At 39.4% G+C, this 25,217-nt stretch overlaps 2 protein-coding genes across 7 annotated transcripts in view; both read left to right on the top strand.

Moving 5' to 3' along the window:
* The window catches only part of LOC127423452 (trinucleotide repeat-containing gene 6B protein-like), a 28,054-nt gene extending 16,508 nt beyond the window's left edge, over positions 1–11,546 (top strand). For 3 of the 4 annotated variants that reach the window (XM_051667758.1, XM_051667755.1, XM_051667756.1), the window contains 16 exons: positions 360–524; positions 711–883; positions 1,002–1,073; positions 1,232–1,438; positions 1,625–1,744; positions 2,262–2,405; positions 2,491–2,607; positions 2,903–3,095; positions 5,948–6,109; positions 6,231–6,398; positions 6,568–6,708; positions 6,879–6,971; positions 7,151–7,366; positions 8,952–9,028; positions 9,125–9,264; positions 9,387–11,546. In XM_051667758.1, the coding sequence (XP_051523718.1) occupies positions 360–524; positions 711–883; positions 1,002–1,073; positions 1,232–1,438; positions 1,625–1,744; positions 2,262–2,405; positions 2,491–2,607; positions 2,903–3,095; positions 5,948–6,109; positions 6,231–6,398; positions 6,568–6,708; positions 6,879–6,971; positions 7,151–7,366; positions 8,952–9,028; positions 9,125–9,264; positions 9,387–9,951 (2,753 nt within the window). In that variant the 3' untranslated portion in view covers positions 9,952–11,546. The remainder of the gene's footprint in view (positions 1–359; positions 525–710; positions 884–1,001; positions 1,074–1,231; positions 1,439–1,624; positions 1,745–2,261; positions 2,406–2,490; positions 2,608–2,902; positions 3,096–5,947; positions 6,110–6,230; positions 6,399–6,567; positions 6,709–6,878; positions 6,972–7,150; positions 7,367–8,951; positions 9,029–9,124; positions 9,265–9,386) is intronic. The other variant, XM_051667757.1, reaches the window with a different exon arrangement.
* A 5,030-nt stretch (positions 11,547–16,576) lies between these two features.
* Positions 16,577–24,519, top strand: csnk1e (casein kinase 1, epsilon). 3 transcript variants are annotated; one of them, XM_051667769.1, is made up of 11 exons: positions 16,577–16,841; positions 17,473–17,558; positions 17,647–17,757; positions 17,846–17,994; positions 19,880–20,108; positions 20,205–20,375; positions 20,486–20,634; positions 20,722–20,920; positions 23,319–23,455; positions 23,549–23,620; positions 23,703–24,519. In XM_051667769.1, the coding sequence occupies exons 2-10, from the start codon at positions 17,483–17,485 to the stop codon at positions 23,579–23,581; spliced, it is 1,254 nt and encodes a 417-aa protein (XP_051523729.1). In that variant the 5' UTR covers positions 16,577–16,841; positions 17,473–17,482; the 3' UTR covers positions 23,582–23,620; positions 23,703–24,519. The 3 variants fall into 3 exon arrangements, 2 of the variants coding, with proteins under 2 accessions (XP_051523729.1, XP_051523728.1); XM_051667768.1 differs by having other exon boundaries at positions 17,462–17,558; XR_007894321.1 differs by lacking the exons at positions 23,549–23,620; positions 23,703–24,519 and adding an exon at positions 22,401–22,582 and having other exon boundaries at positions 17,462–17,558; positions 23,319–23,456.
* The last annotated feature ends 698 nt before the right edge of the window (positions 24,520–25,217 follow it).

Raw genomic sequence — 25,217 nt, 5'->3', positions numbered from 1 at the left:
GTGAGAGAGGTGTCATTTGCGCATTTGATTGGCACGGTCCTGAGGCGAGATCAGGCATGCGGTTGTTTGGAAGCCTCAGAGAGCAGTGTGTGGGGGACGCACCCTATGTCGACAGTAGTTTGTACTTGTAACCTAATTTATTTAAAGGATATCTTTATACAATTTTTAATTAGTTGTTTTATTGAATAAAATGAATTTTCAGCACAGTATAAGACAGTCATTTGGACAGTCACTTAAGTAAAATCTGAAAAAAGAACACTGTGGCATTTGACATTATTTAGCTGAACTTTCTGGCAAAATCTTAATTTTCGCATGGCATACCAAAAGACCATACTGAATGACGAGTGTTTATCTCGTAGCTTCGTCTGGATGGGGAGGTAGTGGCTCTCCTTCCAGTCCATGTGTGGACAACGGTACTGCAGCCTGGGGCAAGCCCACTGATGCACCCACTGGTTGGGGTGACCCTGAAGACACTGGCAAGACGTCAGGTTGGGGAGACCCCTCCCCCAATCCAGTGAAGTCTGGTGAGACTTCTATATAAGTTTAGTGCTAGAGAAGATGGTTTTGTATTTTTAATGTGTTTCTCTACATGGGCAGCATATGTGTATCATTTATAGGCACATTTGTAAATGCAAAGATCTCGAAAACATAATTGAAAGTCACAATTATTCGTGCTTCTGAACCTGTTAAAAACGTTTTGTATTTTACAGGTTCAAAGTCTATGCAAGAAGGTTGGGGTGAAGGAGAAGGCTCAGTCAGTGCTTCACGTCACTCCAGCTGGGAGGAGGATGATGAGAGTGGTGGTGTGTGGAACAATGCTTGTTCGCAAGGCAGCAGCTCCTCATACAACTCGGGAGGCTGGGGAACCAAGAAGGGCAGCAAGGTATATGAATGTAAAGCCAGCTGAATTGAAAGCTTTTGGACTGCAAATTTGACACATTAGTTAATAATAATTAATAGACAGTGTTTAGTGTAACAACTTTGTCTGTATCGCGCTTCAGGGCTCCATGAAGGGTGCAGGAGACTCTTGGATGAACCCTATGACAAGACAGTTTTCAAACATGGGAATGCTGGTAAGACCTAATGGAAACACATTAATAATATTATTTTTTTCATTATCACAAAAAATTAATTCAGGATATAATTTTCCTCTTAAAAATGACAGTTTTTAGTAACTTGAGTATACATTTGGATGTCTGTGAGGTTTACTAATGCAGAGATTTTCTTATAGGGAGAGGACCCCAATGGTCGTTCCTTGGATCTGGCCCCTGGTCCTCCGCAGGATAAAAAGATGGAAGGAGAGAAGCGTGGCATGTGCTTGAATGAGTACAATGGAGAGATGCGTAAAGGAGGACGTGGAGGGGGAACAGGAACTGTCTTCCGTTCACCTGGTTCCAAAGAGATTGGGGCTTGTGAACCAGGGCCTTACTATGACAAGGTAGTTGAAAATTATGGAAATCAATATTTCTTGATGTTTTTGTGTACCTTAGTCCTTCATGTCTTATTACCATAACTGGCAGTGTAAACTTTGTAATTACTCTGATCAAGGTTCCTTGCTTTCAACTAATCAGGATGTCATTTGTGTCAGCGGAACTGTTTGCTAATCCTCTTTCTTTTTCTTCAGACGGGTGGTCAGTTGTTTAGTAGCGGAGGTGGGATGGCACAGCCCAGGCACCAACCAGGGGTGTCGCCCATCAACCCATCAGTACGAGCGCAAGTGCCTCATCAGTTCCTGTCACCTCAGGTACTTATAGTGCAGCTAGTCTTAAAGGTACTTGCTGATTGCATTACTATTGCTGGTCTTATAGTTAATAAAGTTCATAGAGTCAGTTTTGATTCTGTGCTGTCTTTAAGCCACAGTAATTTGGACCACAGAAATGCATTGTAAGCTAGGTGGGAGCTTGGTAATGGGACTAAAGAGGCATTCACACAAGACGTGTTCTTGTGTTAAAAACAGCCAGACAGAGCGCAGTGGAATTGAACAGAAGGCATGTTTATAGGCACATTAACTTCTATACGCTGTTGCTAATGCACTCCCTCAATACACTCAAGATACTTATCCTGCCTCCAGATTTATCTGGCCCATTGTTTTAAAATGCTGCCTGTCAAAAGTTCAACTATTTATAACCTGACACTGCATCTTAAAGACGCAGCGCTCATGGCGCCAGACATTGAAAAAACGGCAAGATGCAGCTCAGAAACCAAAACGTAGGAACGCATCCTGTGAGAATGGCCCTTACTGTTTTTCTGTTGTGTTCAAGGTGCCAGGCTCTGTGCTTAAGCAGATGCCTCCTCCCAGTGGAGGCATTGGAGGTGTAGGAGGAGGCATGTTTCCTCCACAGCTTTCCCCACAGCACATTGCCATGCTCAGCGGCATCTACCCCCCACAAATCCAGTTCCAGCTGGTGAGTGATTAGCTGTAGCAATACACTCCGTACAGTTCTGACTTGTGCTAGGTTTTTTCACCCTGTGACTCATGCTTTCTCGCAGGCCTGTCAGCTGCTATTGCAACAGCAACCACAGCAGCAACAACAGCAGCAGCAGCAGCTGCTGCAGAACCAGCGCAAGTTTCCCCCAAATATACGGCAACAAGCAGATCCCCAACAGGTGCTGTTTTCATTACACACAGGACAGTATCCACAACAGTGATTGGTTACTGTCAAAAGAAAAGTCACAGGACTTCACTGATATTACACAATTCTCATTACATTTTAAATTAATGTTTCATCATAACATTTTAAACCAGTACTAAAACCCTTTATAACAAGTCACACATTTTTTACATTAAATGTCCAGATATTTGTGAAATTGTGACACGATCCTCAGCTAATGTGAAATTGTGGTAGCTCCTACTAGAATCTTGCTGCTGTGATGTTAAAACTGTACTTTGTTTTTCCTTCAGCTTGCCAGAATTATGGCTGTTCTTCAGCAGCAGAGACAGCAGCAAGTGGGTGGTACAGGGGGCAGCTCCAAACTCTCTCCTTCTCACCTTAGTGGGAGTGGCCCAAAGATGCCCATGTCAGACCCCCTCTCACACCCTGGCTTTGCAGGCTCTGTAGCAGATCTGCATCAGAAAACACCAGGCACTTATTCTGGTAAGTGTGTTCTTATTTTATAGAGCCCCAAGATTGTACAATTAGGGAGACACCGTTACCACTTTTTCTTTACCGATTCAGAAACCTGAACTCTTAGTCTTGTCCAATCCTGATCCGATATCAGTGCTGTTTTCTTTCTTAATATGTTTAGAATATCTATACCTCACTGTGTGGAACTGATTGGGAGTACTCTTTTATGTATAAAGAAACAAACCTATAACTACAAATGGTTTGATTATAAAATAGAGCAGACAGAAAACAAAAGGTGTTGCCTTTTCTTTTGTTATTAACAATTTTTATTGATTCCATATTTAACAAATAATAAAATAAAATAACAGGAATAATTGGAATCAAATGATATAAATTTACAACCCTTTAAGATTTTGAACATTACCACCCCCACCCGACACAAACAGGCACCCCAGTGATTAAATGCCAATTGACACTGACACACAAACAGCATAAAATATTTGGAAACATAAAAAACAAATAAACATAAGTGTACATTCAAAAACAAAAAAACTAAAAGGTTGCAACACACACATTTAAAACAAGTCTCCCTACACTGCCCCTCCCTGAGAGCCTTCTAAAAAGGCTAAATAGCTGCCCCATTTCTTGATGAACAAATCTATGTTGCCTAGCCTTCTATATGACAACTCTTCAAATGCCGCTACCATGCCTATCTCTGCGTACCACTCACAAAACGAGGGCATTCCAGCTGACTTCCATCCCCTAAGGATGACCTGTCTGCCCCATAACCGCCCCGTCGCCTAAAATACAGAGTCTGGGGCAAAATGAAATTTGAGTACACAATACGTCACACACAAAACTCTGAGCCCTCAACCAAAATTCTTGGCTTTTAACACACCACCAAAAAACATATTAACCTCCCTCACAATCCACTCTGTCCAGCAGAAAGGAGACTTATTAATACATAATTTTGGATTCAGCCATATGCTCGAAGCAACAATTAAGTAAATGTCTGAATTAAACACTCTGGACACTTTTGTCAATACCACGTGCAAATGCGAGATAACGGGGTGTAACTTAACTTCTCCGGTTAGTTTGATAGAAAGGCTTTGCAGTGGCGAAATAGGGGCAAGAACTTCCTGTTCAATACAAAACTAGGGAGAGGCTCTCTCAGGTGGAAGCAACCAGTGAGTCAAATGTCTGAGACCGAATGCATAATAATAAAACAAAATCTTGGGTAGGCCTAGCCCACCTTTGTCAATCAGCCTGTGTAATTTACTGAAATGTAATCTGTGACGTTTACCATTCCAAATGAAAGACTTTGCTATGCTATCAAATTGCTTGAAAGAAGAGAGGGGGACATCTACAGGGAGAGACTGCAGTAAGTAATGGAATTTTGGAATACAATTCATTTTAATAACATTAAACTTCCCAAGCATAGATAAATGTAATGAAGCCCACCTGCCCACATCACTTAAAAACCTTTGTATTAAAGGGCCAAAATTAATGAACTAAATCACACAAATTTGCTGGGAATAAAATTTCCAAATACTTAATGCCCTGTTTGTGCCACTGGAAGGCGCCTGGCTGAAAAGCCGTTACTGGGCAGTACGCTGTCAGAGCCAAAGCTTCGGATTTAGACCAGTTAACTCTATATCCTGAGAACTTAGAAAAGGAATTAATAATTCTGTGGAGGCAAGGCATAGATTTTGTAGGGTCGGAGACGAATAATAAAATATAATCTGCATAAAGCAAAAGCTTATGCACCACACCACCCGCCATCACCCCTGGAAAATCATCCTCCTTTCTTATCGCGGCTGCTAATGGTTACAGGGCAAGACAGAACAATAATGGGGAAAGAGGTCAACCCTGACGGGTGCCCCTATCCAGAGTAAAATAATCTGAAATGAATCAATTTGTTTGTACCGCCACTACCGGGTGTCTATAAAGTAACTTAATCCACCCAATAAAAGTATTCCCGAATCCGTACAAGTGTTGCCTTTTCTTAAACCTTTATTGTTAACTACTGGATAATGCATCAGCAAAATTAATACTAATTTCCGTGAAAATCTTCAGTGGACAAGAAACCAGTTTTCTTTGTAAAAAAAAAAAAAAAAAATGCCCACATGGACTGAGTGGATTCAGATCTCTTTCGTGTTCACTTACGTTGTGATAGGATATCAGTCCACTTTTCATTAACACAGTTATTTTTTGGTCAACTTAAATATTTATGTGATTTGTAATAATAATAATAATAAATATTGGAATTAGATTGTACAATAATAGTATATATTTCAGTCATCATTTTGTAACTCCCTTAAAAACCCTCAGGCTTTTATTTTGGCGGAACACTCCAGGAAGACCTTTGAGTTTCTGTCTGTAGGTCACCGTAGTTTTAATATGCTTCTCGTTCAAAATCTGGTGAAATGCTCCTCTGTTGCCAAACTATCAAGCATCTACATCTCAGATGGAGTTCATGTGGAGCACTCCCATATTGCAAGCCATTGTGAGAGCACTGAAAACAACAGCGCATTTCGAGCACCACGTGTGCATTTTATGATTCACAAAACTATCATATGGCTTCAAGAGACTTTGAATATAATGCACAAGTCACATGGACTACTTTAATGTTGCTTTTATGGTTCTTTTATGTCATTTTCGGAGCCTGACAGAAACGACCATGACTTGCACACAGAATAGGATTTGGATCTGTCTTGTCAGACCGATACCCGATCCGGTATGAAAATATTGGAGCTGATACCAATTCAGGGATTGGTCATTAGTGTCAATGTAACAGATGTTGGCAATTGAAACAAGACTTTATTATGTTGTATTTTTTACTTGTATTTTTACCTTCTCTTTCTGCATTCTGTCTTTTGAAGGGTTTGGGCCGGGAGTGAGCCTCTCTGGTCTGGAACTGGGTCCCATGGTCGGTGGCCAGGCTGGTTTGAAGGACAGTGGTGGACAGCAGTCCCGTTTTAAGTGGATGATGGAAGGTCACTCCCCAGCACCCTCCCCTCCTGATAGCACTCTCCATAAAAATGGTGAGCGGTATTGTTTTGGACACTTATGGGTTTCTGTAATTCATTCAGTGTCTCAAAAATGTCTGGTACAAGTTTAGCAGTCTTAGTGATTTCTTATTGCTTATGTTTGTGTAACGTGTAGGTCCCATTGCTGCTCCTCCCAAAATGAGAGGCGGTTCCCCATATTCCCAGTATGAGCTGCTGGGAAGTGAGGGTTTATGTGTACCTCCACAAGGGCCTTCAGATCACTGGCACCGAAGTCCTGGGAACAAGATGGGCACAAAGACTGGCACATCCAGCTGGCCTCCAGGTAAATGGTGATGCATATCTGGACATTCAGAAAAAGACAACAACATTTTCAGCTGTATTGTTTGTATATTGTTTGTATATAGCATTATCAAAAATATGTGTTTATAATTTTCATCATATCTATTGTGAATATACCCAATATGCATATTATTGTGGTTATCGCTCTTTAGAGTTTCAACCAGGAGTGCCTTGGAAAGGAATTCAGAGTGTGGACCCTGAATCTGATCCCTACATGACACCTGGGAGTATGCTGAACTCATCGATGTCAAGCCTCAACGACACTGAGCACCAGTTGCTAAGAGATAACACAGGTACAGCTCCATACATTTGCTGGTATATATAATGATGGTGGCATTGATTTCTCATTTCAAAGGTAACTCTTCCAGCACAAACACACAGAGCTCCAAGCTTTGAATTTTAGAAGTCATTTACATACCCATGTAAATACTCAAAAACAAGTCTTTTACATTTTTCTGCACAGAATCAAATCCCTCCCTCAACACCTTGCTGCCTTCACCTGGTGCCTGGCCCTACAGTGCCTCAGAGAGCCCCCATAACAATGCACACAACCAAGGTAACAAGCAATGTGTAGCTTTCTCTTGAGGGTTGCATAATTTGCCCCTCCCTTTTGATGTCACATACTATTTGATATGATCAAGAGAAGACATTTCAGACTCAATTTGGTGTAATTTATAATTTTGAGACTCTGTACTGAATTATTTAAATTATTGTGCTTTCTTCACATTCTTACAGCTAAGTACCCAGACTACAAGCCAAGCTGGCCACCTGAGCCCATAGGGCACAACAAGCCTTGGAAGACCAATCGCAACAGCTCACATCTGCCACGCCCACCTCCCGGACTGACCCATCAGAAGCAGCCCTCAGTGTCTCCCTGGGCGGGAGGAGGCCCACGATTAGGTAGAGGCTGGGGTGGCTCTGGAGGCAGCCAAGAAAACAGATTTGGGCCTGGTAATAGAACACCTTAAAAAAACCTATTGCTTTAAAAACTAAAAGCTGTAACACATTAAACAAAAATACAAGAACACAAGTGTTATCTTCTCAACATTGTACCTGCATTCAGGCCTTGTCTAATAGAAAATTAGTTATATACAGTGGCAAGAAAAGTATGTGAACCCTTTGGAATTACCTGCATTTATGGATAAATTTGTCTTAAAATCTGGTTTGATCTTCATCTAAGTTACAATAATGAACAGACACAGTCTGTTTTAACTAATAACACACAAATTATTGTATTGTTCTTGTACATATTAAATACACCATTCAAACATTCAGTGTAGGTTGGAAAAAGTATGTGAACCCCTAGGCTAATGACGTCAACAATAGCTAATTAGAGTCAGTTGGCAAACCTGGCATCTAATTAATGAAACGAGATTGGAGGTGTGGGTACAGCTTCTTTGACATAAAAAGCACTCAAACATTTTGAGTTTGCTATTCACAAGAAGCAACTGCTGATGTGGACCATGCCTCGCAAAAAAGAGATCTCAGAAGACCTACGATCAAGAATTGTTGCTTTGCATAAAGCTGGAAAGAGTTACAAATGTATTTTGAAGAGCTTAGATATTTATTTGTCCACAGTTAGACAAATTGTCTATAAATGGAGACGATCTATTACTGTGGCTTCTCTCCCTAGAAGTGGCCGTCCAGCCAAGATAACTTGAAGGGCACAATGCAGAATGCTTGAGGTAAAAAAGAACCCTAGAGTGACAGCGAAAGACTTGAAGGAATCATTGGAACTGGTTAACATCTCTGTTCATGAGTCTAATATGAAAAGATCATCCCTACGGTGGAGGGAGCATCATGATTTGGTGCTGCTTTGCTGCTTCGGGACCTGTACCGCTTGCCATCTGTAAAGGGAAAAATTAATTCCTAAGTTTATAAAGATATCCTACAGTATAATGTCAGGGTGGCTGTGCACCAGCTGAAACTCAGTTGAAGTTGGGTGGTGCAACAGGACAATGACACAATCCACTACAGAATGGCTTCAAAAAAAGAAAATACACTTTTGGAGTGGCCCAGTCAGAGCCCAGACCTTAACCCAATAGAGATGCTGTAGAATGACCTCAAGAGAACCATTCACACCAGACATCCAAGCAGTTCTGTAAGTAAGAGTGGTCCCAAATTCCTTCTTGAATGTTGAGCAAGTCTAATCCGCAGCTACCGGAAATTCTTGGTTGAGGTTATTGCTGCCAAAGGAGGATCGACCAGTTATTAAATGCAATGGTTCACTTTTTCCACAGCACTGTGAATGTTTAATGGAATGAAAGACATGAAAGATTCTAATTGTTAGAGTGTTGTTAGCTAAAAACACACTGTGTTTGTCTATTCTTGTGACTTTGATGAAGATGAAATCACATTTTATGACCAGATAATGCAGAAAATGAGCTAATTCCAAAGGGTTCACATACTTTTTCTTGCCACTGTAATATGATGGTCTCAGATGTTACTCTAAGATAAATCATTCACAGTAAGCGCCGCTTATTTTAACAATTTGCAATGATCAGAGGAGGATAAATGGTCTCTCAATCTGTAATAGGATCTGGAGCTGCGTGGAGTGATGGAGGAGCATCTAGGGGAAGCTGCTGGCTTGTGCTAAGTAATCTTACCCCTCAGGTGTGCATGTTATGATTTACGCTTGGTAACTTTTAGTCACTTTTCAATAATTTCTCTAATCTCATTGTACTCATTTGGATAATTTACTCCCTACAGATCGATGGCTCCACCTTGCGGACTATATGTATGCAGCATGGTCCTCTGTTGACCTTTCACCTTGGTCTGACCCAAGGTAGTGCTCTGATTCGCTACAGTACTCGTCAAGAAGCAGCCAAAGCCCAGAGTGCACTTCACATGTAAGTGTCTGCACCCAGATCCATTATCATAACACACTTTTCATATCATTTGGATTTTCATGTTCCAGCACCTTGTAGACATCTTCCTAACTAGTGTTTGTCTTATCACAATTGTCTTCCAGGTGTGTTTTAGGTAATACCACAATCCTGGCTGAGTTTGTGAGCGAGGAGGAGGTTGCTCGTTATTTTGCACATTCCCAAGCTGGAGCTGCTGGAAGCAGCAGTGGAAGTGTTGGAGCTGGTGGAGCGGGGTCTGGACCAGCAGGTGTGACAGGGTCATCAGGGGCCGGTGCTGTGGGTACTATCAGTTCTGGGAGTGGCGATAGGGAACGGGCTGGAGTGGGAAGTACAGCAGCAGGAGCAAGTAACAACAGCGGTGGAACGGGGCCCACGGGCTCTAACTGGCAGAGTTTGGACGGTACGGGGAGCTCCCCAGACCCAGCCTCTGCCCAAGGAGCAGGTTTGAGCATTTTTGCCCAGTGGAGCAGCAATGGTGCTGGTGGTAGTGTGGGCAGCAATGCAGGGGTCGTTGATCCTGGCAGGGCAGGTTTGTGGGGGGGCATGACTGCTGGGTACACAAGCAGCAGTCTGTGGGGGTCTCCAGCCATGGAAGATCGGCACCAGATGAGCAGCCCTGCAGCACTGTTGCCTGGAGACCTGCTGGGAGGAGGGGCAGACTCTATTTGACTGATGCAGCAACTTACTGACAAATAGACATGCAACAACACACATGACAGATATATAAATGTAACGAGAAGTTATTCTCCTAATAATATAGGAACATTCATCACAATACAGGCAGTTTGCGCACATACATGCGCCACAGTCACTGGCCGGGCGGTAAATGCATAAAAATACAGCCAAGTATTTAGTATACATTTGTGAAACCAGTGTTCATGAGTTTCAAAGATAAGCACTCAAACAGCAGGTACAGAGTTACACTTAATCTCATATGTGCTGAGAAGCAGACCAACTGCATTACATAAAAAATGCATTAAGACAAAATTATAGACAACACTGGTTACAAATGTTCACACACTGTTTTACATCATTTATACCTGAGCAGTGATCCAAACTCTGTTCCCCATAATCTAGTCTCCATGACACAGCCCGTCCTCTGAAGCATGGAGGAGCAGTGTGTGGAACAGTTTTACACAAGCAAGGCAGTACAGAGTTAGCAACCAATACACACGCACACAAAAACATCCCATTTCTTCTTACCCTTAAATGAAGACTTCTACAGCAAGACTTGAACAGGACACACAAACAGTTGAACTTAATACTGACTCAACTGGATGAATCCTAACCTTGAGGTCATAGAGATCACACTCGCATACTGAGATGCTCTCACTCAGGCATGCACTGTAAAGGACAAACCAGACATAAAAAGGACAAAAATATGCATCATACAATGTTCGTAGAGCACTCAGCGTAAATGATGATACATTGTGTTACAGCTCCATTTTCATGCAGACTTAAATTACTCAAACACTGTTCTGATGTCTGACAAACTGTATGTTGTTGTCTTTATTTGTTTTAAATGACGGTGAAATCCAAAAATGTTGTTTTTGAAACGCTGACCTCGTTTTTTTTTTTTTTGTTTTTTTTAAATCAAGTATGTTGTCATAATGACGATCACTTGGATGTTACTTAGCTGTGCAAGGTGCCCTTTCTGCCTGTGCATACGTGCGTGGGTGAAGTCCCCGGTAGAGGAGGCAACGTTTGGAGTGTTTGCGAGGCATCAATGAATGTGTGTGGCAGCCAGAGATTAACAAGCATGGTGTATTTACAAAGATCAATGCTGGATTAGGGAGGCGAGTAAATGTATAAATGACAGCTTATTTCAGGTGTTTGATGTCTATGTGTGCATGATGTGTATGCTGGTGTGGCTGTGCGTGTGATTGTAGACGGCAAGTTCAAGAACATTGGCACTAATGAATATTTCTTAAGTTGTGATTTTAGCAGCCATTTTTGTTTTATATATTGTCTGAATTGCAATAATAATAATAAAGAAAAAAGATTTTTTTAGAAGATGCAACCAACTGAAGGCATTCATACTGAAACATGAAACATGCCAAACATAATTGTACCAAGCTGAGCTGGATGGTGTTTTAGGAACACTTAAAAGTTACAAATTGTTTATTTTTGTTGTTGTGTACCATTATAAATTAAGGCGGGCTTTATCACACATGTTCAGTTTTTTGTTTGTTTTTGATTTTACAAAAATTACAAAAATTAAAAAAAAAAGAACAAGACAATTAATAAAGGTTGAATTTAATTTTGTTGTGAGTTGTGTGCATTTTTTGTTTTTTATTTAGAATTAAATTGTCATGCTTGGAGAGTACATTCATAATTCTTCAGCAGACTCATATTCTCACACCCAGAATTCACCCTTGTACTGTAATATATATATATATATATATATATATATATACTACTGTTCAAATGTTTGGGGTCACTTGCCTGAAATGTTTCTCATGATCTTAAAAACCTTTTGATCTGAAGGCGTATGCTTAAATGTTTGAAATTAATTTTGTAGACAAAAATATAATTGTGCCACCATATTCATTTATTTCGTTGTAAAAATAAACTTTTATTTAAAAATTTTTTTTTTTTAAATGGATGTCTTGGACCGAATAATTAAGAAAAGCAACCACTAAGTGCCCAGCATATAGATGGGAACTCATCCAGTACTGTTTAAAAAGCATCCCAGGGTGATACCTCAAGAAGTTGGTTGAGAAAATGCCAAGAGTACATGTCTGCAAAGTGTGGCCACTTTGAAGATGCTAAAAGATAACAGTTTAGCTCACCATTGTCAGTCAATCTATGTAAATTATTAAAATGTAATCTGGGATGCTTACCATTCCAAATGAAGGACTTCGCTATACTATCAAATTGCTTGAAATAAGAGGGGGACATCTACAGAGAGAGACTGTAGCAGGTAGTTGAATTTTGGAATACAATTTATTTTAATAACATTAACCTTCCCAATCATAGATAAATGTAATGAAGCCCACCTGCCCACATTGCTCGAAAACCTTTTTATTAAGGGGTCAAAATTAACTCACACAAATTTGCTGGGAATAAAATCCCCAAATACTTAATGCCCTGTTTGGGCCACTGGAAGGTGCCCAGCTGAAAAGCCGTTACCAGGCAGTACGCTGTCAGAGCAAAAGCTTCGGATTTAGACCAATTGACTCTGTATCCTGAGAATTTAGAAAAGGAATGAATAATTCTGTGGAGGCAAGGCATAGATCTAGTGGGGTCGGAGACGAATATTAAAATATAAGCAAAAATTTATGCGCCATACCTCCCTTCACCACTCCTGGAAAATCATCTTCCTTTCTTATTGCGGCTGCTAATTGTTCCAGGGCAAGACAGAACAATAAGCGGGAAAGAAGGCATCCCTGCCGGGTGCCCCTATCCAGAGTAAAATAATCTGAAATTAATTCATTAGTTTGTACCGCCGCTACCGGGTGTCTATAAAGTAACTTAATCCATCCAATGAAAGTATTCCCAAACCCGTATATTTCCAAAATCTTAAAAAGATAATCCCATTTTACCATATCAAACGCCTTTTCGGCGTCAAGTGAGATGGCAGCGACCGGAGTCTGATCATTCGCCACTGACCACATGATATTGATGAAACGCCTAATATTATCAGAAGAGCTACGGCCCCGAATAAACCTCACTTGATCTATATGTATAAGAGATGTCATAACTTTACTTAATCGGTTGGCCAAAATTTTTGACAATATATTTATGTCTAGCTGGGTCAGGGAAATTGAACGATAACTCTTACACTCGCTTGGATCTTTGTCGGAAGCTTTCCATTCTTTAATGATTCCGTATAAATTTCTAACAAAAGTGGAGCCAGTTCCGTAGCATAAGATCTAAAAAATTCAGCTGCAAAGCCATCTGGCCCCGGAGACTTGCCTGTAGGTAAGGCCTTAATTACCTCGCCAAGCTCCTCCATGGTTATCTCAGAATCAAGAGAATTGTTTTGCTTGGTCGTCAGTTTAGGGAGATCTAATGGTTCCACAAAATGTATAATGTCTTCATCAGTAGACGAAGACATGGAACTATAGAGATCAAGATAGAATTCCTTGAAAGCATTATTAATATCAATGGCCGAGGTAAAAATTTCACCACCAGCAGATTTCACTGAGGGAATGGTAGAAAAAGACTCTCTCTGTTTTATATATCTAGCCAAAAGCTTCCCTGCTTTGTCCCCCGACTCAAAGTATGACTGTCTTGCCCTGAATAGCCAAAACTCCACCTTCAGTGACAAAATAGTATTATATCTGTATTTCAATCGGGTCAATTCTCTGAGGCCATCAGACGACATTCGGCGCTTCAGCTCTGCCTCGGCACTTTTAATATCCTTGTACTGTAATATTAAAGGTTTGTAGGGATCTGCTGGACCATTGTTATTTACAACCTATATTTTAAAAGTGCATGACTTGGCTAGCTGATTATGGCCATTTTAAATAGTTTACAGCTATAAATGTAGCTTTCATGTACAGCCAGCTTTAGATACTGTAGCTGAATATTTTTTTCAAGCCTTATCTTGAGAGGCTTATCCCAATTTATAACTGAATTTTTTATTTTGGTAAAATGTGTTTTGTTTTTTTACCTGCAGGGTAAACGGTAGGAAAACTCATTTTAATTCATCTTTCTAGTTTCTAATTTAATTTTTAAAGGGTTAGTTCACCCAAAAATGAAAATTCTCTCAAGGTTTACACACCCTCATGCCATCCCAGATGTGAATGACTTCTGCAGAACACAAACGAAGATTTTTAGAAGAATATTTCAGCTCTGTAGGTCCATAAAATGCAAGTGAATGGTGATCCAAACTTTGATGCTCCAAAAGCAAATAAAGGCAACATACAACTAATCCATAAGACTCCAGTGGTTTAATCCATGACAAGGTTTACATGGGCACCAGAAAGTGGCTTATTGCGAGAAAGCAGCGTTCTGGTTTACATGCACTGTATAAGTGGTGTACTCTACTTAAACTGTACAGAAGTGGTGCAAATTCAGGGTTGGATGAGTTTTAACATCTTTTAATAATTTCTTCCCAAATTTATTTTACATTTGTATTGCACTGTATCTGAAATTTATAAATTCGCTATGGGTGCACTGAAATCTTTTAATGAATTTTCACAATTATTCCTAATTTTAGACAGCGTATTTTTGTCAATACCGAAACATAACAAAAAAACTGTAATAACTACGAAACAACTAAGTATTCTTCATTTTTGTTGATTCAACATAAAATAATCATTTTTTGTAAATTTGTTGGTGCCTATATTAACTTTTAAGTAATTTCAGAACTATTTCTGTTCCCTATTATACTTTAATTTATGCAACTACTGTAAAAATCAATCACTTTTTTCTTTGCTAAATGTAAACTATTGAAGATACCATGTTGATATTCATAGAATACATGTCCCATCCTGGTCACCGTTTAAAAAAAAAGAAATCATGGTATAACGTTCATTGTTTTGTTAAAAAAAAAACAAAAAAAAAATTGTGTTTTGGTTGTGACCTTGATGTTTTGGAATTGACCTTATTTTCATGAAACACACTTATTTGTTTACACATCGTCACTTAATGACACTTTTAGCAAGTGTGTTCAGGTATGTTGTGGTCTGGTGTACATTCACCTTCAATTAATGTACAAGGTGGAGTTGTTTCCCTGCAGAAGGTTTCTAGTTCTTTCTGTGCTTTTATCCATGCCCTATGCTGTTTTTGACTTGCGCTCCATCTTGCACATGTGTATCTCTTCTCCCTGTCTGTCAGTTCTTTTACATATTTAAATGTTCCCTCTTGCTTTTGTCTTAAATTTGTATTCTCTTTCTTTTTGTAAATGAATTGTTGATTTCTTATGGGGTCATCCCTGATACTCTGCCAGTATTCACATAGGCGCTCAGCTGTATTCTTGGGCACATATGCATCTCTTGTGTCTATCTGCCTGTATCATTCTACAAGTAAAAACATACATAGTTTACACTCACTGAGCAATTTATTAGGAATATTATGATCTTAATTAAGTGTCCGACTTGTTCTGCTGTTTTAGGGGACAGCATTTTGCACCACTCCTGTAGAATGACCAATACATGTAGCTTGTGTAAATAACAAACGTCATCAGAGGAAGACTTAGCTATTTTATTCCCCATAGCTTTGCTTTATTTCTAGATATTTCAGAGTTGTTGCTGTTTGTTTCCTTAACTTTCAATCGCATGCTGCAGCAGAATTGCACTGCAATAGTGGGGTTTCCCTCTTATGTAAATCTCTGGAGCACATATATGCAGACGTGAGGGGCTGTCGATATTTTACATTGGCGTGTATAAAATGGTATAGTTTATAGTGTATGTGCTTTTTCCAATGTACTCCCAGAAATGCTGAATTCTTTCCACTGTGTTGACTTGTTGTTGGGCTCCATCCTATGACGTTTGGTATCTGGTCTGTTCACACATATGCACACTCTTCAAACACCCATCAGAACGGCGCTTATGTGTTGACATGACCACATTAAGCCACGTCCTCGAATAGAAACCTGGGTGCGTTAAACCGATTTTTTTAATTCCTTATGTGGCGTAAGGAAATCGCCGTTCTTGTTTACATGACGTTTCAGAAAGCCACGTTCTGCAAAAACCCTGGAATAAACTGTTTTCTTAAGAGCATGTAAACATGGTCATTGTCTTCTGAAGCAATCTAATCGGGGTTGGGTAAAACAACCAGACCAAAATGTAACTCCATTTTCATTATAATTCGTGACATCAGCAGTCTCCTTGGTGATCATAATTTCAAGTTCTATTACACTTCCTAGCGCCATCTAGCGCTCTGCGCATGCGTCAAGCACTAGGAAGTGTAATGGAGCCTGAAATCATGATCATGCCTGGAGACTGCAATGGCAAGATGTACAGTGAAAAAAGAGTTATATTTTGTTCTGCTCTCACCCAAAATCAATTAGATCTGGAGTCGTATGGATTACTTTTATGCTTTTTGGAGCTTCAAATTTTTGGTCACCAATTACTGGCATTTTACAGAACTGAGATATTCTTTTAAAAATGTTCCTGTTCTGCAGAAGAAAGTCCCCTCTTACCTTTTGTATATTTAAAATGATCTATTATGATATTATATACATGTTTCCATTATCATATGTTTCCTCTGATGACATTCTGAAGATAATAAAAAAATTAAAAAAATTAAAAAAACAGTCGCCATCGGTTGTTATAATGGGAGCGTACGTGCTATGTACGTCAAACGCGCGGCCCCTTGAAGTGATCCGGGTCCTTCTGTTAGTTTGTGAATGACATCATTTCTGTGAGAAGTGCGCTGGGATACAAACAAGGGAGGCTGCTGCTCGCTAGCTCGCTAATGCAAGTAGGCCAGTCTGTGTGCTGAGATATGAAATCAAAGATTTAAAAATCTGAGGAGGAAAGCAGTGGTTGGAATTACATTTGTAATGCGACGTTTGAAATTACGCCTGCACTCTTCGCTGTCCAGGGTACTGTCTCAAGAGCGCAAGCCTGTCGATCAGCCTCACTTTACCACCACCCTCACATTAGGTAAGGAAAAATGGTACTGCTTTAATGTCATTTCAGGACGTGGGTGTTTAGGAATTATTTGGTTGTCTGGAATAATAGTAAGTGTCGGCACTGTGAGCAGATAGTGAAACCTTGAGAGTCAACATGCTCTTGGGTGCGGCTGCTACAAAATTGTCTGAAAACCACTGACGACAGATACGTATTGTGTGTTCAGTCATGCAAACGCCATAAAACAGTCCCGCTAAAGGCCATTCTCAACAGATTATTCGTATTTTATCGTTTTAGTATGAGTGCACATTGATGATCTGTGATGGGGCCCAATATTAAATATTAACCTGTTCTATGCAGGCCCAAACGAATTGCACCTACATCACATGACTCAAACTGTCAGATGTTGGAAGCATGACCACCAGTGCTGACTGCATGTGCACATTGGTATTTTGTATGCAGGTGTTAAATTGAACTGAAATAAATCTGAGCTGGTGAAAACCATGATGTAAGAATGCTGAAGTGAGCATCCTGTTTAAACCTGCTGTGTGCTGAAATGCAGGACTGTGTGTGTTGCAGCTAAATGTGGATACATTTTACTTGTAGCTGTTTTAATATTAGGATATATTACTAATATTGTGTATGTGTCTAAGGCTGTTTTTAGGTAAGAAATCATGGAGTTACGTGTTGGGAGTAAATACCGTCTCGGGCGAAAGATTGGAAGTGGCTCGTTTGGTGATATTTACTTGGGTAAACCACATTATTTAAATTTACTGCATATTTAGTTTGATTTCATGAAAGCCTTGCATCCTGACATTGTAAAACTATCATCTTTTAGGTGCAAACATCACATCAGGAGAGGAGGTAGCCATTAAACTGGAGAGTGTGAAGACTAAACATCCACAGTTACATATTGAGAGCAAGTTCTATAAGATGATGCAAGGTGGAGGTGAGAACTCTGTGATGCAGATCGTTTCCCAACTGTTTAATCTGTTATGCTTTCTTGTAATGTCTCTTCAATTTGATTTCAAATGTAGTGGGTATTCCGTCAATCAAATGGTGTGGTGCTGAAGGGGACTACAATGTCATGGTGATGGAGCTCCTGGGTCCAAGTTTGGAGGATCTCTTCAACTTCTGCTCAAGGAAATTCACACTGAAAACTGTCTTACTGCTTGCAGACCAGATGGTAATTGCATTTAAAGTATCCACATTAAAGTAAATCCACATTATTAATGGTGCTTGCTAAGACAATCATCACTATTACTGTTGCTCATACATCGGGTGAGGCATATGAGCAAACCCCTAACCTTAAGTATTAAAGAGATATTTCAGCCCAAAAAAAAAAACCCTGTTTTTCTTCAGGGACACACAAATGGAGATGTTAGGCAGAATGACAGCATGGAAAATAGATGCAATGAAAATGAATGGTGACTGAAGCTGTCATTCTGCCTAACATCTCCTTTTGTGTTCCACAACAGAAAGAAAATCATACGGGAGTAAATTATGACAGAATTTTCATTTATTGGTGAACTAACCATTTCAACTTCAGTGTGTAACGTCCTGCACCATTTGTGCTATGGACATGAATTGTACTTTTCTAAGTTTTCATACCAGGGACTGAAAATGTTCCAAGGAACGAAAAAACGAAAACAAACGTTTACGTTTTTGTAGAAATGTAACTGAAAACGGGAAGGAAGTCCCTTATTTTTATTCCAGAGTGAAAACGTTATTTTTAAAAGTTGGTAACCAGTTAATAACCGGTTAAAGTCTAAATGGTTTATTACAGTACATTTTTGGAATTACACCACTTCCTGTTGCCCCCAAAATTAGGCTTCTCTCTTTTTAGTTGAACATGATAAGCATGCCCTTTAATTCTGAAGGAAACTGCTGCATCACACATTTCTTTGCCTTAATGCACATTATGGATGTAGCCTTATGTGACATGCTAAAGACCTTTTAGACAACTATATATATAATTACAATATATATATGCACAGTTAATCCAGGTAAAAAGTACATTTCTCAGTTGTTTCCAAGTCTTCACTGAATTATTGTTAGATATGATGCATTGATACAGATTTGATTCTGCCGGTGTCTGACCGTGAAGCAGATCTGTAATTAAATCAAATGTGTGTGCATGCATGCAGGAGAGAGAGGTTTTGGCTATTAATTGATTTAAGGTGACCAGATGTATTTTTGAAATAATATTTTATATTAGGAGTACATTTATTGAAAATACTTTTTTTTAGATAGGCTACTGTACTGTATACTTTGCTTGTTATGATTTCTATGCTGATAATTCCACTACATGGGAAAAAAAATTGAATATCTGATTTCCACTTATTTTGGTTGAGTCCCTTATTTTGAGCGTGTTTTTCAAGACAAGGTTCCTTTTTTTTCTTGAGAGATCTGGTAATAATGCAACTGGTATATTGCCCACCCTTAGCACAGTGTACTGTCATTTAAAAAAATAATGTTTTCATCCATACTTTAATTTCATTCTAACCCATTACCATTTGGAAAGGAGGCAGCGCAATGCCAGAACAAAAACGGAAAAATACAGTTTCTGCTCAGAATTAAGCAAAATGAAAAACATTTTGTTGTTAGTCCCTGGTTCAGACTTACAATTTTCACATGGTTCACAATAAATTGACAAATCCCTTAGACTTACAGTGAAGGAGGGATACACACCATATCTAGGGCTCTTTTCACTTGGGCCAATAAGCAACAACCCAGAACACCCTAGCAACCACATAGCAACGTGCTAAAAACATAGAGAACGCCTTAGTAATCACATAGCAATGCCCTGACAAGCACCAAATTGCCTTAGCATTGTGGCGGCCAGTTTTGAACAGGCAAGCACTTTTTCTGAAGAAAATGTAAAAATCTATTTGATTTGATTACGTAATAGTAGTGAACATGAATATACCAAAGATCAACTATATGAAACCTAAATAAATCAAATTGTAAATATGTAGTCGTAAAGAATTTTATCCCAGTTATATAGGTATTTTTTATACTTGGGAATTTTTTTTTTAAACAATAAATAGATTTTCATTTCTTCTTTCCAGATTAGCAGAATCGAGTACATCCACTCCAAGAACTTCATTCACAGAGATATCAAACCTGATAACTTCTTGATGGGGCTCGGCAAGAAGGGAAACCTGGTCTACATTATAGACTTTGGCTTGGCCAAGAAGTACCGTGACGCCCGCACACATCAACACATTCCTTATCGTGAGAATAAGAACCTGACTGGCACTGCCCGCTATGCCTCCATTAACACTCATTTGGGCATTGGTAAGAGTGCAAGCGCGTCACTGCAATGTGTTCAGTTTATAAAAACAAACCATTCTTGCTTTGGACTTTGGGTTATTCCTTATTCTTTTTCCACAGAGCAATCTCGACGGGATGATCTTGAGTCCCTTGGCTATGTTCTTATGTACTTCAACTTGGGTTCCCTTCCCTGGCAAGGCCTCAAAGCGGCTACTAAAAGGCAGAAGTATGAGCGAATCAGTGAGAAAAAGATGTCAACCCCCATTGAGGTTCTTTGCAAGGGCTATCCATGTGAGTAGATGGATGCTGATTGATGTCATGTGTACTGTAGATGTGATCGCAGCTAGACAATGTTATGATCATTTGGTTACTCCGCGTTCTCTTCTCTAATATGTCTGCAGCCGAATTTTCCACCTACATGAACTTCTGCCGCTCACTTCGTTTTGATGACAAGCCCGACTACTCCTACCTAAGACAATTGTTCAGGAACCTTTTCCACAGACAAGGATTTTCGTACGACTATGTATTTGACTGGAACATGCTGAAATTTGTATGTCCTTTAAACATCCTGCATTATTTACCATAGTAAATTATTTGCATTATTTCGCTCACCGTGTGGGTTTTCTGACTGTGTCAGGGCTCCAGCAGGACAGTAGAAGATAAAGAGAAGGAGCAGAGGGGAGAGGCAGAGGAGAGGGATGAGAGAACTGGAGGTGGACCACCGGGTTCAGCAGCTCGTGCTCTGCCATCTGGCCCCAACCTCCCAGCCCCTAACAGGGTCCGCAACGGCCCAGACCCTGCCAGCTCAACGCCAGCCTCCCGTGTTCCACAGTCTGGTGAGTCTGAAGATGGCTGGAGGCAGTTTTGATGTCAGTTCTATTTAGGTCTAAAAGCCTCAGACAACATTGGAAATCTGGGATTTTTTCCATTTAAACCTAAAGGTAAAAGTTTTTAAAAGGTTATTTATTTATTTATTTTAAGTTATGACCTGTAATGAAATTAAGAGGAAATATTTAATATTCTGCACTTTTTCTAGGTCAGTAATCAAATAAGCTAATTTTTGACATTGACATGTAAATTCAGATTTCTTTGCTTCTATTGAAAGACACAAGATGCTCTTTGGAACATTCTCAAATCATGCTGAAATAACATGGATCATCAGGTTTTAGACAAACTTGTGGAGTCCATGCCAGCTTGGGTGCATGCTGTCATTAAAGTAAAAAGGGGGCATACCAAATACTAAGAATATTAGAAATACATTTTTCAACTCACTGTTTTACTTATATTTTGTATGACAGTAATAAAATGATAGAGAAAGAGATTTGTGGTAGAAATCAAGTATATTTCAGCCTATGTAAGGTGCATTTTACCACAGAAGCACGTCAAGTTTTCACTAACACCAAAACGCAGAATGAGACGTTTTTTTCTGCAAGTGCTTTTCATGTGGAGTTCAAAGTGGCACATGATGCTGACGTTGCCACCCTCACACGAAACGTGTACGTGGCTTCACAATTGCTGTAGGAAAGCGGATATCCATAGTCTACCAGCAGATTCATATTGTGGAGGATGAGATTTTAAGAGATTTAATGCCCATTGCAATGCATATGCAACCTATGGGGAGACTAGTTATTTCAATTAGTCAACCTCCCATTTAGACTTTGGGAAATTTTTAATGTTACTTGAATTGGTGCTAATTTAGTGCATTTCTATTTATATACTGTGGAAGGCTTTGTTTGAAAAATGTTCATAAAGCTTTATAGTGTTACATATTTTTTAGTTTTCCTTCCAAAGATTGAAATAAATGCATTTTGATAGGAATATAGTGTCAAATGTCATCACTTTCAAAATCTGCAAATAATTGTGATTAACCACAAAAACAATATGTGATTAATCGCGATTAAAAAATTGAATCGACTGACAGCACTATTTAAAAAAGTATTTTTTGAAAAGAATACAAAACAGAAGTATTCACTAGTGGTTTTAGACTTTCTGTATGTGGTTTTCTCTTGGCGGGGCATTCTTATGACCCTTCTGTTCTGTTGATTTTTGAAATCAGCACTTAAGAGTGCTTTCACATTTGCACTTTTGGTGTGCAATGGGGTTCGAATGACGTCAAAGTTTGGTTCATTGGATGATTTGAATGCTGTTTTCTGAACTCAGTTGTGCACCCGGGAACCGCACCCAAATCTGCTTGAAAAGGTGGTCTGGGGTACGGTTCATGTGAACTCTGGTACGGTTCAGTGCTGATATGAACACAACCGTACCAAATTGCGGAAGTGAACCACTGTTGATGACGTATAATTCATGTCTTTTCAGGCTCACGATCGCAGTTATAATGGTAAAGTGCATTTCTCATACCTGCTTGTGTCCAAATAAATCTTCTTCAGAGAGCAGCTCAAATTCTTCACATCTCTTGCAAAACATCCTCGGGCTCACGGCAGACAAATGCTAACATTCATCACATCATTGCACATTCAATGCATCTGTGGAAGACAAACGTAAGTGTCGTTCCATGCATGTAAAGGTTTGGTGGTAAATCCAAAGAGATGAATACTTTAATAACAGAGTGAAGCTGGGGGCCTGGGTAGCTCAGCGAGTATTGATGCTGACTACCACTCCTGGAGTCGTGAGTTCGAATCCAGGGTGTGCTGAGTGACTCCAGCCAGGTCTCCTAAGCAACCAAATTGGCCCGGCTGCTAGGGAGGGTAGAGTCACATGGGGTAACCTCCTTGTGGTTGCGATTAGTGGTTCTCGCTCTCAATGGGGCACGTGGTAATTTGTGCGTGGATCGCAGAGAGTAGCATGAGACTCCTGTGCTGTGAGTCTCCACAGTGTCATGCACAGCGAGCCACGTGATAAGATGCGCGGATTGACTGTCTCAGAAGCGGAGGCAACTGAGACTTGTCCTCCGCCACCCGGATTGAGGTGAGTAACCGCGCCACCACGAGGACCTACTAAGTAGTTTGAAATGGGCATTCCAAATTGGGGATAAAATAAAAAAATAAAATAAATAACAGAGTGAAGCTGATGTGTTCTTGAGTTGTTACCCAGTTACAGCTGCTGCTTGTACTCACACTGATGACGAAATCGGACCGTGGCTCGCACCCAAATAACAAGTTGTGAACAGAGACCTGCAAAGGCATGGGGAGGGGGGAGGAAACGAACTCTGGTTCAGTCCAAGCAATCGAACTAAGTGTGAAAGCGCACTAAAACTCTCTTTGTTTTCTCTCTAAGGGAATGCATCTCCAAGAGCAGGTCGAGGAGCTGAGCGAGAAAGGAGAGTCTGTTTGAGGCTCCACCGTGGCGCTCCTGCCAATGCTTCCCCTGATCTCCCACTGCGCCATGACCAAATCCGCATCACTCCGCCACAGGTTGCATTCGCAAATTGTTTCTTTTCTTCATTTTCCTAATATGTTTTTTGCTCAAGCCTCCCTGTTACTTCTCCCTTTCTATCTCTCACACAGGTCAGTGTTCCATTCGAACACATGGGGAAATGAGCACTACAAATTCTCTGTCATTTACTGTTTTTTTAGGAGGTAGGTCATACAAGTAAACTCCTTGGTAGCATAAAAAAATGTGTTTTCCACCTTCTAATCCAATGCATCTAAAATGTTGCAGGATTACAACAGACAACTCCCCTAAAGCATTTATATTCATCTTTCTATAAAAAACGGGAGTGTGACACAGAGGTTAAAGTGTAGGCAAGAAGCAGAATGAAAGGCACCACACTTTGTAATGGACAAAGTGCACCCCTGTCCTCATGCACTACTGGTTGTTGCTGTTGGGATGAGACATTGAAGATACAGATGCATGAATCAGTTGTGGACAGTGGATGAGCCGGTTTAATGAGCACCACTAGATCTGGATTCAAACAGTGGAAATAGAAGTGCAAGTTGAAAAGAGAATTTTTACATGCAACCTGATGGCTGTTCTCTGTATTGTCTGAAATGCTGGGAAAGAGAAGGACTTGCTTGTTGGACTGTAAATTTAAAATGTATTATTGATAAGAAATGTATCCCTCGCACTGTTGCTTTAACACTAAAGTGTATGTTGACACCTTACTGATGTATGAGGTTTCGTGGAACCATCTTTTCCATGTTAAATATTAAATATGCAAAAGTTACGAATTTCCAAGAATGTTGTTTCACTTAAGCTGGTGTTTGGCCTGTAAATGTAACTGAATTTGATCTGTAATGATTCTGCATTGAACAGTGAAATTATTGGAGGTTTTAAAATAATTATAGGCCGTAGTGAACTAATTCATTCAATCAATTTAAGCATTATTACAGGCCTGAATTCTTCTTTTACAAAAAATTAGTTGAACAAAGTGGTAAATTGAAAATTTGATATGAAGATATGAATATGAAGATATGATATGAAGACTCCTGCATTGAAATTGGCCATGACAACCTCATTTATAAATAAACACACATTAAAATACTAAGTGTCTCAGATTGTTTACCTTGTTGAACTTTGATACAAAATACAAAAACACGTCAGGAAAATTATTTATTTTTATCATTCTAGCCAACGTCAATGAAAACATTCAGCCTTACATATGTTTTATTATTATTATTTTGTATTATGCATAATCAAAGTAATACATCAGGCAAAATGTTGTAACTCCAGATATACAAAGGAAGAAAATATATATGAAGTAAAATAATTCATATTTTTATACGACGCCAAATACAGATTCATTTTGCATAACAATAGACATATTTTTCCCATTTTTCATTACTTTAAGTGATTGTATTAGAGACAAGTTCGTTACAGAAAGCCTTGAAAGATGGAGAATTTGACATTCTACTTTTGTGAAAAAATTATATAGTTCAATAAACTGTCCATACTTTTGTCTTCATGTTCAAAGTAACAAATAATAACTTAAAAAGACAGTATTATAGACCGTTACCCACAGAAAAAATGATAATATAAGTATATATACTTATACTGTTCTTTTCCAACATCTGTAAACTTAGAAAGTAAAACATTAGTGGGGTAGATTTTTTGTAAAGTCTTTATATGAATTTTTCGCACTTTATTTGAAAGTATTACATAATTATATAAAAATGCAAAAACTGTTGTTGTTACGTCACTCGCGTTGTGACTTTTATTTTGAAATATAAGAAGTTG

This window comes from Myxocyprinus asiaticus, chromosome 32, assembly GCF_019703515.2.
Source record: "Myxocyprinus asiaticus isolate MX2 ecotype Aquarium Trade chromosome 32, UBuf_Myxa_2, whole genome shotgun sequence".
Lineage (NCBI taxonomy): Eukaryota > Metazoa > Chordata > Actinopteri > Cypriniformes > Catostomidae > Myxocyprinus > Myxocyprinus asiaticus.
The sequence above is the reverse complement of the archived record's forward strand: the minus strand, read 5'-3'. Positions and strand labels throughout refer to the sequence as shown.

Excerpts from the sequence above, each read along its gene's own strand:
- csnk1e (XM_051667769.1), top strand. The coding sequence starts at position 17,483 with ATGGAGTTACGTGTTGGGAGTAAATACCGTCTCGGGCGAAAGATTGGA. Across the intron at positions 17,995-19,879 it reads TACTGCTTGCAGACCAGATG|ATTAGCAGAATCGAGTACAT; the intron begins GTAATTGCATTT and ends TCTTCTTTCCAG. Across the intron at positions 23,456-23,548 it reads TCCGCATCACTCCGCCACAG|GTCAGTGTTCCATTCGAACA; the intron begins GTTGCATTCGCA and ends TCTCTCACACAG.